Source organism: Accipiter gentilis, chromosome 7 (assembly GCF_929443795.1).
Source record: "Accipiter gentilis chromosome 7, bAccGen1.1, whole genome shotgun sequence".
Classification (NCBI taxonomy): domain Eukaryota; kingdom Metazoa; phylum Chordata; class Aves; order Accipitriformes; family Accipitridae; genus Astur; species Astur gentilis.
In genome coordinates, this window is record NC_064886.1 from 5,446,858 (window position 1) to 5,461,264 (window position 14,407).

Here is a 14,407-nt window from a genome sequence, read left to right on the forward strand (position 1 = left end):
TATGTTACAGCCAGGCTTACTCATACAGTTGGATGTCTTTTACTTGTTAAGCTGCTGTTGTGCCAGCTCTATGACTTAAAAATGTTGATGACTCTTATCTTAACTTTGAGTGTTGCATACTTATACAACACAGTTAGTTGTCTTTTTTTGACTTACTGATACTGGCAAATCACATTTAAAATTACTGGCTTGAAAGAAGTACCAGTAACAAGTTGAATTATTTTTAAAATTAAAATAAATATATAAAATTATATAAATATATGTTATAAAATATATAATATATAAAATATATTGTAGAATACATAATACATAGAAATATATGTATTATAAAATATATAAAATTTTTATATTTGATCTTGTTGATGAAGCATTTGGCACATTGTTTTCCTCATAGTGGTTGTAGGATCTTCTCTAAGACTTGATGAATTAGTGTGTGTATTATGAATTTCATTTAATATTCCTTGACCAAAAAAAAAAAGCCAGCATTAAATAACTTTAATTGCAACAGCTTACTAATTTATTCAGTCCTCAAAGTAAGTATGCATATAGATACAGAAAACTTTGAGTTGAATATTGAATGAAAGGCACTGTTAAGGAGTAGAAATACACGCTTACAGTACTATACCAATCTTAATTCAGCCAGTAATACTGTTGCAAAATTGAAAATTACTTTGTAATTATAGTCTGGTTTTTTTCTGATCTCCTTCATGGTATAACCATAGGCCAGTGTTCAGCTTTGGGTGGGCTTCTTTCACTATGCATTGTTCCATAGATTTGTCCTTTTTTGTGGAGTTTTCAAAGTGTGTGCACAATGAGCACAGGAAGAAACTGTTAGACCCACCCTTCTGTACTGCTGAACACTGTTCCAGAGGTCAGGCTGTCTGTCAGCTTCGGAATGCCTTTTTGTCGGTTACTTCTTTGTAGGTTTTTGGCTCCCATTTTGCCCAGGACTTTTGTAAATGTTCAGCACCCCACCACCACCCCGCACACATTATTACAGCAGGTTAACTGCCAGCCACTTCTAGTTCTTAATCTGTCAAAAAATACTCTGCAAGTAACAGTATGTTCTTATTTTTAAGATCATTGGGGTTTGACTTCTATAGCTAATGAGCTTGTGATCATGCTAACACAACTGTAATTAGACGGCAGCTGTACTTCATATAAATGAATTGCAAAATCCAATGTTCATAAAAAGCCAGGACTTTGACACCAACATTTGAATATTACAAATTAGAATGTGTTTTCAGTATTCATGTGTCTAGGCTTCAGTATTCTGTTTTCAAAATGCAGTAACTTAATTACAGATTGTTGTGAAGTTTAATGTTTGAAGTACTCAAATGCAGCAACAGCAAGCATCAAAGAAAATCCCAGGTAGGAATAATTAGATATATATATAAAAAAAAAAAGGATTTGAATGAGGTGCAGTAAGTAGGATATATATGTTGAGAAACTAAGATGAAATGAATTGAAGAGGTGATCATTCCAGTTTCATAGCACTGAAAGAAAGTTGTGAGGGAAGACAGAATATGAATTGTATAATTACAAAGTGGTTTTTTATATAGAAAATCAAAATAAGTGTGGATGAACATTTCTAATTATGATATTTTCTAATTTTTCATACTTTAACGTCAGGGGTTTAATGCTAAGCAAGATTGCACTGTTCTCAGTAAATGGGAGAAACTTCTTCCTTGAGGAAAAAGCTGTTTAATAAACATATGACATTGATTTTGCTTTCATTAAAAATATACACTACAAAAATACTTTGATTTTTCAAGTCAAGAATGGTTGCCATTGTAGAGCATTAAGAAAAGAGAGCTGCTGGTTTGTAACTTTTCCAAAGCTTTGCTAAATAGTTTTCTTTGCCAAGAGTATAGTGTTACAGTTTTGAGAAACTGTTTACTAATTGGCTGCAGAGGAGGCAGTGCCTTCCAACCTAGACTAGAAATAGTTTATGGGTAAGTCAGAAGAAGAATGGCTGTCTTAAATTCCTTTGTTCAGCAAGGACTGGAGATGACTAATGTCAGAAAGTGTGTATTTTACTTAGCACTTTTTTTTTTTTTTCCTTCAAGCTGAGTCACATCTTGACCCATTTGGCTTGATAACATGTACTTGTACTGTAAGTGTGTAAAAGTTTAAACTAATGTGGTGGGTTGACCCTGGCTGGACGCCAAGTGCCCACCAAAGCTGCTCAATCACTCCTCCTCCTCAACTGGGCAGGGGAGAGAAAATATAACAAAGGGTTGTGGGTGGAGATAGACAGGGAGAGATCATTCAACCAATTACCATCCTGGGCAAAACAGAGTCAACTTGGGGAAAATTAACTTCATTTATTGCCAATCAAACCAGAGTAGGGTAATGAGAAGTAAACCCAAGTCTCAAAACACCTTCCCTCCACCCCTCCATCTTCCTGGGCACAGCTTCACTCCCAGATTCTCTACCTACCCCCCCAGCGGCGCAGGGTGACGGGGAATGGGGGTTACCATCAGTTCATCACACGTTATCTCTGCCACTTCATCCTCCTCGGCGGCAGGACTCCTCACACTCTTCCCCTGCTCCAGTGTAGATCCCTCCCATGGGAGACAGTCCTCCATGAACTTCTCCAGCGTGGGTCCTTCCCACAGGCTGCAGTTCTTCATGAACTGCTCCAGTGTGGGTCCTTTCCATGGGTGCAGTCCTTCAGGAGCACATTGCTCCAGCGTGGGTCCCCCACGGGGTCACAAGTCCTGCCAGAAAACCTGCTCCAGCACGGGCTTCTCTCTCCACGGGGCCACAGGTCCTGCCAGGAGCCTGCTCCAGCATGGGCTTCTGCCTTCGGACATCCCCCTGCTCCAGCGTGGGGTCCTCCACGGGCTGCAGGTGGAGATCTGCTCCACCGTGGACCTCCAAGGACTGCAGGGGGACAGCCTGCCTCACCATGGTCTTCACCACGGGCTGCAGGGGAATATCTGCTCCAGCACCTGGAGCATCTCCTCCCCCTCCTTCTGCACTGACCTTGGTGTCTGCAGGGTTGTTTCTCTCACATGTTTTCACTCCTCTCTCCAGCTGCAGTTTTGGTTCCCCAACAACGTTTTTTTCCCTTCTTAAATATGTCATCACAGAGGCACTACCACTGTCAGTGATGGGCTCGGCCTTGTCCAGCGACGGGTCCATCTTGGAGCTGCCTGGCATTGGCTCCATCGGACATAGGGGAAGCTTCTAGCAGCTTCTTACAGATGCCACCCCTGGTAGCAAACCTGGCCACACAAACCCAATACATCTAATTTCTCCACTCTTTCAATAGGGTAAAAATGCTGACAGCTAATAGTCCATTTGAACTATCATGTTTGCCAGCTGATTGGCAGATTCAGTAGCAAAATAGAAAATCCCCGTTCTATGCCTTTTTCTAATACCTTGGTTTAGGTGATAGTTGCATCACAAGGTTGTTTCCCTCCCCCTCTATCCCCATGCCCACCAAATTGGTTTAGATTAGATATGAAATCTAATTAGATTAAAGGTTAATGGAGGATTGTCATACAGTAGCAGTTTGTGCTGAACTCTTCTCCCCACATGAGTAGTGTGGGCTTTGTTGAATTTGCAGCCCTCCAACTTTTTTATTTCCCTGTTGGTACTTACATTGCATCTGCAGTTTTGCACGACTGTGCAACATAGCAGATCAAGGAACCGATCTGTCTCCTGGGAGGAAGGAGCCTTTGAAAAGGCTTCGGTTTACACAGCACAGTGTTTAAGCACATGGAGAGGAGTGGGATAGAACAATAGTGGCTTTTTCACAGCAGAAAAGACAGCTTAGATGCACATCAAACTAGAGCCTCAGACTAATGTGTTTTCTTCCAACATTTTATAAAGTTCTTTAGAAGGCTATACGATTTCCTACATGATTCAATAAACACGTTCTTGTCCTAAAGGATTTTACCATTAGAAATAGATGTTGCCGTCTGTAAATTATCTGTATTTCTATCAACTGCATGCAGAACAAATATGTTCTCTTCCCAAGCTCCCTTTTGTTTTGCAGCTGCTGTTCTTTGTAAATAGCACAAATCCCATCCATGCCCTTTCCACAATATTGTGATCAGTGTTCCTAACTGTTCTGAAATTTGCACTTGCAAACATAAACTATATAGAATGGAATGAGGTGCAACTTCTTTTTTAGTTAAGCAAGCGTACCTTCATTCTTCATGTATAGAATCATAATGTCTGGCGTATAGTTCTTAACATGAATATGTATGGAAGCTATAAGTTATAAACCTGCAGAATTTGAAAGTCATAATGTAAAGCAACTGGTTAATTCCCAAGCACTGCCTTTTAGCTGGGATGCTGGTTGAGACTTCAAATGTGTTATCCAGCTGAATAATACAGATACTCAAGGAATGCTGCTAACACAGCTGTTTTCTTTTAATTTTTCTTGCCCTTATAATGGGAAAAATCTTTAGCATATTTTGATTGTTTTGCCATTTGAAAAATTGCATTTTAAAGAGTTGTAAAATCTTCCAATTAATACTTAAGAACTTAGTATTTCTAGAGTTTGCTTTACTCTGAAAGATGGATTCTCTGTTTGGGCATCTGGTTCTTCAGACTCCTGTGCTTACTGCCTTGTCACATTCCGGGCAGCTTTTGTGGCTAACAGTAGTTTCAGGAATGATCCTACGAGGTCAGACAAAAAGTCCATCAGACAAATATCCCATCTTTGAGAGTGCCTAGTAAAGAGCATGAAAACAGGGTGAGGATATATGGTGAGGGTGGCTTTTTTCCCACCTCTGAATACTGTCCTAGTCTCTAGTGACTTGTAGCTTAGTATTATGAGCTAGAAAGGCTATTCTATTAACGTTGGATTGTTTTTTGTTGTTGTTTGGTTTGATCTTTTTGTTGTGAACTTGCCCACCAGAAAACACTTGATCATATTCTGTTGAAGGACATTATACTAACCTCCCAGTATTTGGTGGTTTAATTATCTAAGAATTGTCTTCATTTTTATGCTTAAGCGAACTTTCAGTCAAAATTGAGAAGTTCTACACTCTGTTGTGTTACTGTGCTTTCCTTAATTTTCTTATTTTCCTCCTTGGTATTAAAACATTAATCATTTTGTCTGGGAGAGAGAAGACTCAGTTTCTATGGTCAATCCTATGTAAGAAATTGAAGTTCAATTTCAGCTTACCAACTCTGCACAGTGCAGTGCATATATAGTTTTCAACATTTTTGCACAGACACATGACTAGTTAAATACGTACTTTTTAAACTGACGGAATCTTTAACAGGAGAAATGTTGGCTATGCAGACTTCTCAGCCAGCTGTCTTAAAGCTGCTTCTTCCCTTTCTTTGAGACTAAGAGTAATGATGACCTCTTAGCGGGGATGGCTGGTGGCGGTGGAGTGGCAATGACCAATGGTGTCAAGGCAAAGAAGAGCACTTGTGTATCAACAGCATCTTCAGCTTCGGGGACAACCATGAACAGTCTGGAAAATAAACCCAAAACTATTGCAGGTAAATTGATATATTGATCATTAAAGATGGTAGTTGGGTGGCTTTTTATTTTCCTGTTATGTGTTGAGGATCCAGGCTGCCTAATGAAGTGGTCAGTAAGGCCATGGTCAAATCAAACACCTCCTGTGCTCTTTTCCTGTTTTTTAATAATGTAATTGCCTTTTTGGAGTGTGTTTCTTTTAATTTTTTCAGTACTGATTATGCAGCTACTGTATAAAACTAGATGATATAATTAATCTAGAGAATCACGGATTTGTCTAAAATAACTTAATTTGTCTAAAAAAATCCATGCCACAAGCACTGAATCTTTAAGATGTGATCACTTGTTGCAGTCAACATTTTGGACATTCTGTATTGTTTTGTAGAAATAAAGTAAGAGAGCTTTCAGAAACTGTTCAGAAAAGTGAAATTATTTAGTGTGTTATCAATATGGATGGAAACACGTCTTGCTTTCCATTGCTATGTTTTGGATTCAGTAATGCTTGCAAAGCTGTAAAGCATCTGGAAATAAAGTAGTAATAATCTATCCTCGTCTTTATGAAATGAGATGGAAATACAAAAAACCTTAGCTTTCACTTTGCGGAATCATAATATGCAATTCATCACTTAAAAGCTTGCGTTCAAATCTACTGAAAAGAGAGACGAATTTGAACATGTAGGAATAGCAATGCTGCAGTTTTTGTACAATCTGTCAGAACCTGTTGAAGACAGAAGAAAAAGAAACTTGCAAATGTTAAACTTTAAGGTCTAACTAATTTTCAAAATACTGGTAAAACTAATTTTCAACATACTGGTAAAGCATAGCAATTGGTAGAGCATGTATCAATTAAAATAAAACTGCACTGATTCATGATTAAGGTTGTATAAATGTTTACTCTAAATGTATTTTATGAAATGTACTTACCAGTGTCATTCAGAAAATCAGCCACTGTAGTGCTGATACAGAGTCTTTTATTATGGATATTGTATTTTAAATTAATGTTCCTAACTTTCAAAAAATATACAGGTACAAGTTCCACAACTAAGCGTAGCACTTCATCTGGAAATAAAGAGTCAAGCTCTTCTAGAGAAAGAATACGCGATCGTTCTCGTTTAAGCCAGAGCAAAAAGCTGCCTTTGACTGGACAGGGGACCAATGATACGGTACTGGCAAAACGCTCCCGTAGTCGCACCAATCCAGAATCAGATATTCGAATGAGCAAGTCCAAATCAGACAATCAAATCAGTGACAAAGCTGCATTGGAAGCAAAGGTGAATGATCTTTTGACATTAGCAAAAACTAAAGATGTGGAAATCTTGCATCTGAGGAATGAACTAAGGGATATGCGTGCTCAGCTAGGACTTAACGAAGATCAACTTGAAGGTGATGAAAAATCTGAAGAAAAAGAGGCCATTGTTGTCCATCAACCAACTGATGTAGAGTCTACGTTGCTACAGTTACAGGAACAAAACACTGCCATCCGAGAAGAGCTCAACCAGCTGAAGAATGAGAATCGAATGTTAAAAGACAGGCTAAATGCATTAGGCTTTTCTTTGGAACAAAGGCTGGACAACTCTGAAAAACTCTTCGGCTATCAGTCTTTGAGTCCAGAGATTACAGCTGGCAACCACAGTGATGGTGGTGGTACTCTGACATCTTCAGTGGAAGGTTCTGCTCCTGGATCAATGGAAGACTTGTTAAGTCAGGATGAAAACACTTTGATGGACAACCAACATAGTAACTCCATGGATAATTTAGATAGTGAGTGCAGTGAAGTTTATCAGCCACTGACATCAAGTGATGATGCCTTAGATGCTCCATCATCTTCGGAGTCTGAAGGTGTACCAAGCATAGAAAGATCTAGGAAGGGAAGCAGTGGCAATGCAAGTGAAGTGTCCGTAGCTTGTCTGACAGAACGGATACATCAGATGGAAGAGAATCAACACAGTACAGCTGAAGAGCTCCAAGCCACACTTCAAGAGCTTGCAGATTTGCAACAGATAACACAAGAGCTAAATAGTGAGAATGAAAGACTTGGAGAGGAAAAAGTAATCCTCATGGAATCTTTGTGCCAGCAAAGTGACAAGTTGGAACACTTCAGCCGTCAGATTGAGTATTTTCGGTCCCTTTTAGATGAACACCATATTTCGTATGTAATTGATGAAGATATGAAAAGTGGTCGCTACATGGAGTTAGAGCAACGTTATATGGATCTTGCAGAGAACGCTCGGTTTGAGCGAGAGCAGCTGTTAGGTGTTCAGCAGCACTTGAGCAACACTTTGAAGATGGCAGAACAAGACAACAAGGAGGCCCAAGAAATGATAGGGGCATTAAAAGAACGAAATCACCACATGGAACGGATTATTGAGTCGGAGCAGAAAAGCAAAACAGCGATAGCATCTACCTTAGAGGAGTACAAAGCCACAGTAGCCAGTGACCAGATTGAGATGAACAGGCTGAAAGCTCAGTTAGAGCATGAAAAGCAAAAAGTGGCTGAATTGTATTCTATACACAACTCTGGAGATAAATCAGATATACAAGATTTGCTGGAGAGTGTCAGGCTGGATAAAGAAAAAGCAGAGACATTGGCCAGTAGTCTGCAAGAAGAGCTGGCGCACACTCGCAATGACGCCAATCGATTGCAAGATGCCATTGCTAAGGTAGTGTTTAAAACAAACTGTTGTATTTTAACATCCTATATACACCATGACTTGCTGTTGGTCACTGTAGTTCTTTTAGAAGTAAAGGATTAATTATGAGGTTAATCAGATTGCAGTAGTGTTAGAATTGATTACTTTCTCTTAACTTTTGTTATGAAAATGACGGAGGCTTTTTTAAAAATTATATGGATTCATTCAGCCACATGGTAACTGTCATGTTACATTTTTAAAATACTGGTATTTAAACTCCGCAACTTATTTCAAGGGCCAAACTTAAACAGTATTTAAGATACTGTGTGAATTTTGTGCTTAAATTGCATGCCTTCTGCAAGAGTTTTGAGGAGTTAGTGCCAAACTGCTAGAAGAGGGCTGTCACTGAGTAAGTACTGGGTGTCAAAGGCTGAAGTGATAACCCAGCTGTTGATGACTTGTAGGACCTTTCACAGGTGTTGAGAGAATATTTTGAAGTTTCAGCTTATTCAGGTAGGTTCAGTTAACTTGGAATAAACTGATGGTAAAGGAATCAGAAAAGTGTCTTCTTTCTCCGACCAAGAAATGACTAATTTTGAGGTAAACAGATTTAAGGGAATTTAATTTAATTTACTGAATACATATTTTAGTTTTAAATGAAAAAAATTGACAAGCTTTTAAACAATTATTATTAAATATGGCAAATACGCATAGGTTTTTTACTAATGATCCATCCAGTAGCAGCTTGTGTGTTGACTGGGCTTTGGATTGAAGTGTATATTTCTAGCTCTAGAACAACGATTTTGACTCAGATATAAATAATTTATCTAGTAAAAGTGTTTACCATAATTTAATATAAAAATAAGAATCATAAAATTTATTTAATAACTTTAAGTATGCGTTTAAAGGTATATCCTCCTGATGAGAAAATTTACGCCAAATTTGATGTCTGAACTACATATTAGTTGCAAATCAACGTTAGTCACGATCACCAGCCAGTTAAGAATCAACTTAATTTGGGAGGGAAAAAAAATTTTAAAATTTTAGTAATTAAAGTTGGGTAGTGCAATTAAAATAAAAAGTACTGAAACAGGTGATTTAAAGCAGGGCATTTTGGCTATTAAAATTGGTGCCTGTCTGTGTTGACCCACCCTAAGCCATGACCTAATTTCTCTTGTTTATCTGACACCCTATTTTTGCTGTTGGGTTAATGTTACTGTGCCTCTGATCCCAGCTTATTACTTACGTTGCAGTTTCATGAGGCAGAAAAAAAATAGCCTTGCTGTCCTGAAAGGGAGAAGTCTAATACTGCTTCCTTTCCCTCGTTGTTGTTTTTTTTTTTTTTTTAAATTCAGTTCAATAGCTTGTAAGACTCCTCTGGGAACTAGTTCAACTCACTACACATCTCACACACAAATGTGAATCTTGCTACTTGATTAAGGAAATGAATCATCTCATAGGTCCACCAGGCACTAAAATTGATGCACGGAATAGAGCAAGCTTTTTTTTCCGCAAGGGATAGAAAGAGTAAAGAGTTCCCCCACACCTCCCTTTTCAATGGGAGCTAGATGTTAAATTGGATCAGCTGCTCATGAAATCACAGCCTTAGTACTCTGGTATTGTTGCTTCACTTGCATACAGGATACTGCTGTTAGAGTAGCTGGGGAATGCTCATATATGCAGCTTGGGAATAAAAGAGTTTAGCTCTGGCTCAGGGAAATAGTTGCACTAGAACAATACCTTTATAAGGCTTACACTTGACTTGTTGTTCCATACTTTTTTATGGTTGCAGAAATATATTAGAAGTATGGTAGTTAAAAAACTAGAAGTGTGTTTAAAAATGCAACCAATTTAGTTATGATAAGATAAATTATTTTTTTTTTCAGGTTGAAGATGAATACAGAGTGTTCCAAGAAGAAGCCAAGAAACAAATTGAGGATCTCAATGTGACTCTAGAAAAACTTCGGACAGAATTAGATGAAAAAGAGACTGAGAGAAGTGACATGAAAGAAACTATCTTTGAGTTGGAGGATGAAGTAGAGCAGCATCGTGCTGTGAAGCTTCATGACAATCTCATCATATCCGATTTGGAGAGTAAGTGTTACAAGTTTCTCTTGTGAGAGAAATGATAATTTAAGAACAGCTGAAGTAGATAATTTAAGAATGCTGTGATAGTAAAAATATTTTCACTTGTCTTTTGTATGTCTGAATTCAAGTCAGACTGGGCTTTGCAGAACCCTTATACATCAGGGGAAAAAAATCAAGTTGGCTTTGCTTTTCCAGTCCTGGTAGCAGTTGGTGTGGGAGTGAAAACCTGTGAATTGAGAATAAATATCACATCTGATAATGCTGTTTTCAAGTTGTTTTTCAAAGTAGAAGAACATGTAATTACAGGCTTAATAGTAGTGTGCTCCTTGGGCATTTTGGAGACTGGATGATTGATTTAGTGTTTTGGTGGTGTTTTTTTTTTTAAGAATGCTCTCTCTTTTGAGTGCCCAAGTACTAGGAGTTACCAGATAGCTTGGGAATGTTTATAATTAATTATTTCTACCACCTAGAGAAAGGTGGTTTTAGTAGAGAAATGTGTGAATGGAGGCCCTGAAAGTTACAAATGTTAGAGCTGATTTGTCAATATGGATGTATTATATATCTTTTTGTGTAGATTTGCTCAAGTCATGAAGCTGATCTGTGAACCTAAAAATGAATCTGAAAAACTTCAAGCAAGTTAGAATAAAACTTTATCTGTTGACTCTTGCCACCGTACAAGAAATGGTTGGGGCTTATAATGAAATTCATGTTTACTGTATACTTGTCTAGCTCTCTGTGCCTTAGTTCCCTCTCTGATCTCCAAGACCTACTCAGACATTCCTACCACAGGCTGGAATTCTGCAATTAGTCTCCATCTAAATAAGAACCTGGGCATCTGTACTGTGGCAAGCTGTATTTGCACAGGGCTACTTGCAAAATTCAAATATCTGGTATTCTTCCATGGTATACAAAGACTGAACAAGATAGCAAAAAAACCAAAGCATGATGCCTTTTAACAGCAAGGCAAATATTAATAGAAAAGATTTTAAATTGGTCTGCTATCAAGAAAAGGTAGTATCTTAAGCAAGCTAAATTGTTTATTCAACTGAAGCTCAGTGCCTTCAGACATGTGGCTGTCAGCTTGGTTTCCCTAAGCAACCCTTCTTTATCTTGAAAGACAATCACTGTTTCTCTTTCAAAATTGCTTTAGGTTTTTATTCTGTAATTTTTTTTTTGCTCTTTCTGTTCCAAAACCAAAAGACAGACATTTACTTGGGAGCAGGAGCTGAGGCACATGGTCAGTGGCTCTGACTTTGTTCCTGAAGTAATTTTGTAGCAAAGTCTTGAAAAGGTTGAACACTTTTCTACTTGTATTGTTTTGTCCATTAGCTGAAATACATTCATACAGAAAACAGCACCCTAGTCAAGTAAACATTTAAGTGTCTGCCTAGTAATACCTGGTTACAAGGCAGCTCTAGTTTTTAGATGCTTCTGCTTTGGGGGTACAAAACCACTGTCAGATATTTCACTTAAACTGGTAAAATTTCAGGTGGACAAACCTCTAGCTGGGCAGAAATTTTCAACAGAAATTGCGACAGTCTTTGTTGCTCATCACTCTTGAAATAGTTTGGAAAATTAAGCTGTACTGGCTGATGGCCGGGTATGATCCTTTAGGGAAGAAAATCAGTATTTTATAGGCAGGAAGAAGAGTGGCATCTAGTGGTTGTAAGAAAGGATGGCACCCAAAGAATGGTATAAACTGAAAAAAATATTTTTCTCTGACCACTTTAAAACGCTGTTTGTTATGGGTTCATAATTAAAGCTCATACAGGAGTTTCTTGGTGGTAGCCTCTAAGTAGTGACAGCAAAGAACAGCATCACAGAAAAACTGAGATTTGGTGGTAGTACATAAAACATATAAAAGACAGAATTTTAATAATTTGTATTAAAGTGACAGAAAAACACATCTTAGTAGTAGTAAGCTATCTTATGCTGATCAGACTTTTGGTTGGTTCTGGTATTCTGTCAGCCAAATGTCTAATGCCTGTGCTTTTAAATGTGGAGAATTTAGTCTAGGTTTAGGTATTTTAAAGCGCTAGTTAGAAGAATGGTGGTTTTTCAGCCTAAATAACCCAATGTAATAATAATCCATAAAGGTTTTCTTTAGTGAACTTTTATTTTAGATTTTAAAACATGAGGAAATATAACTCACCCCTTAAGGAGACAATTTGCCTAACGGGAAAGTTACTGGGTGAATGAAAGTGATGGCAAGACAACTGGCAAATGACAAGTGATAAGTGATGGAAAACTCTCACTTAAAGAATTCACAAAGGACAGACTTTACAGTTAGGAGAAAGATGCTTCACAGATGAGGTGGTGAGTGTTTGTGGTTAATCAACACTAACTAGTAATGTGGGGATGTGAAGTGCTCTAGCAGTGGTACTTCGGAAATGCTTCCTTGTGGGCTTTCCAAACACCAAAAAGAAACATAACGAACATATATAATGAAAAATTTTTCACAGTAATTTGAATATTGAACTGTCACATTTTAGCTGTTAATATCTGCCTGCAAAAATGGAATCTCTTTGATATGGACAGTAGGATGTAAATTGCATTGATTGAAAACATACAGTATGTTCCTGATGTCCATCCAGATGTGGCAGGAGCTGTAGTCAGCGGCAGCTGAACTCATTCCTGGTGGAATGAGGAGCTTTAAGCACAGTGCTTCTGTATTGTATCCCAAACCCTCTGCAGGTACTGGTGTGGAGGTGAGGGACTGGGAGAGTGCTGGGCAGGCTGGCAGTGGGCAGGGGAGGCGGGCGTTGCGCTAGATGGCGTGTTTCCTCTGGTTTTCATTTCTGACTTGGGAAAGAGTTTCAGCAGTCAGGCAGCCAAGCTGTCAGGGGAAAAAAGAAACCTGTTATTCTTCCAAGCACTTAATAAGAGTTTGTGGAGAAATTTTTCCAGATAACTTTGTCTCCCAATCTGCAGGAAATTGGGATTTGTAGGTTAGCTTATCAGTTGTCAGGTGTTTCTTCTGAAGCCTGAAAATACTCATTGGTGTTCACCTAGCACAAGGTGCATGTGCTAAGCATATCAGTTCTCTTAGTCCATAACTATTTAAGTCAGTAAATTTCTTGGACAACGGTAGGTGAGCAAGAAGGTTGATGTATCTAATGTTCAGTGAATAAATAGTTCTTTTATGGAGCTGACAGTGTTCGTTTTTAATTCTGCTATAACTCATTTTGAAAAGGATCTTGAAAGATCAGACATCTTTCACAGTTGTGAAACTAAATTTTCACATTGCCATATTTAGGCCTTTTGTACCGTGGTGTTGGAAGTCAGTTGGATGTTAGTCTTCTAATTGTTAGTACTTTTTTTTCCTTTTTTGCTAGTGTTAGACCCTTAAAAAATTCAGCTTTCTTGCTGTATAGACCTATTGTCTGACAGCGATGAGCTCAAAAGCAAGATTGATATGCAAATTGCTTAAGCGTTGGTGTATTTGTAACCAGTGCCTCTTCCTTATATAAAGAAGCTATAATTATTAAATTAACTGTAATGCTGGCACTATTCTGCGTAGATGTGATTATACTGGGATAGCCATTTCTATGCTAAAAAATTGAAATGCTATCCTAGTATAAGGCAAACCAATGTAACTAGTACAAAAAATACAAGAATGCCCACTGTGGGTTTGCCTGTGTCAGGATTACGTGATTTAGTGTTGCTTATCAGGTATTGTCATGTTTTGAAACTACTATGCATATCTGAATACTGTAAGTCTCTTCCCCCCCCCCCCCCCCTTTTTCCCCAGAGACTATGGAAATTAAACAATTGAATGTTGATACTAATTTTTATTTCGTAGTGATAAATTCTAACTGCTAATTATAATTAGTAAAAGTTACAAATACAGAATACAGTGATATTTTTTTTTTCTCTGGCTGTCTTACAAAATTCAGATGATACCTTAGTTTCTTCCTCCCACCTCCAGCCCTAGTTATAATATTTTTCTTCACCATTTGTAGTCTGCCTTTCCCATAATTTATTTTTCTACCTTTTAAAAAGCAGGACCTTGTCAAACTGTGATTTAAATCAATACCATTTTGTAAAATGTAGACACAATGAATCCTGCAGTAAAACGCAAGCAGCTTGCTGATTTGCCATTTTTTATTATCCTGTTCATTCATCAGAATGGTCTCCTTGTTCTTCACTTACCCTAAACAATAGTTACTTTTCCTTTTAATCATCTTTCTTGTCTATGCTCCTTGAGAAGAGGAAACTGGACAATGGTAGAAGA

The 14,407-nt window shown here is 37.9% G+C and overlaps 1 protein-coding gene across 4 annotated transcripts in view; it reads left to right on the forward strand.

Moving 5' to 3' along the window:
* SPECC1L (sperm antigen with calponin homology and coiled-coil domains 1 like) overlaps positions 1-14,407 on the forward strand; it is a 69,096-nt gene that overhangs the window by 17,200 nt on the left and 37,489 nt on the right. For 3 of the 4 annotated variants that reach the window (XM_049804234.1, XM_049804230.1, XM_049804233.1), the window contains exons 3-5: positions 5,316-5,475; positions 6,482-8,115; positions 9,972-10,179. In XM_049804234.1, coding sequence (XP_049660191.1) covers positions 5,316-5,475; positions 6,482-8,115; positions 9,972-10,179 — 2,002 coding nt within the window. The remainder of the gene's footprint in view (positions 1-5,315; positions 5,476-6,481; positions 8,116-9,971; positions 10,180-14,407) is intronic. The other variant, XM_049804232.1, reaches the window with a different exon arrangement.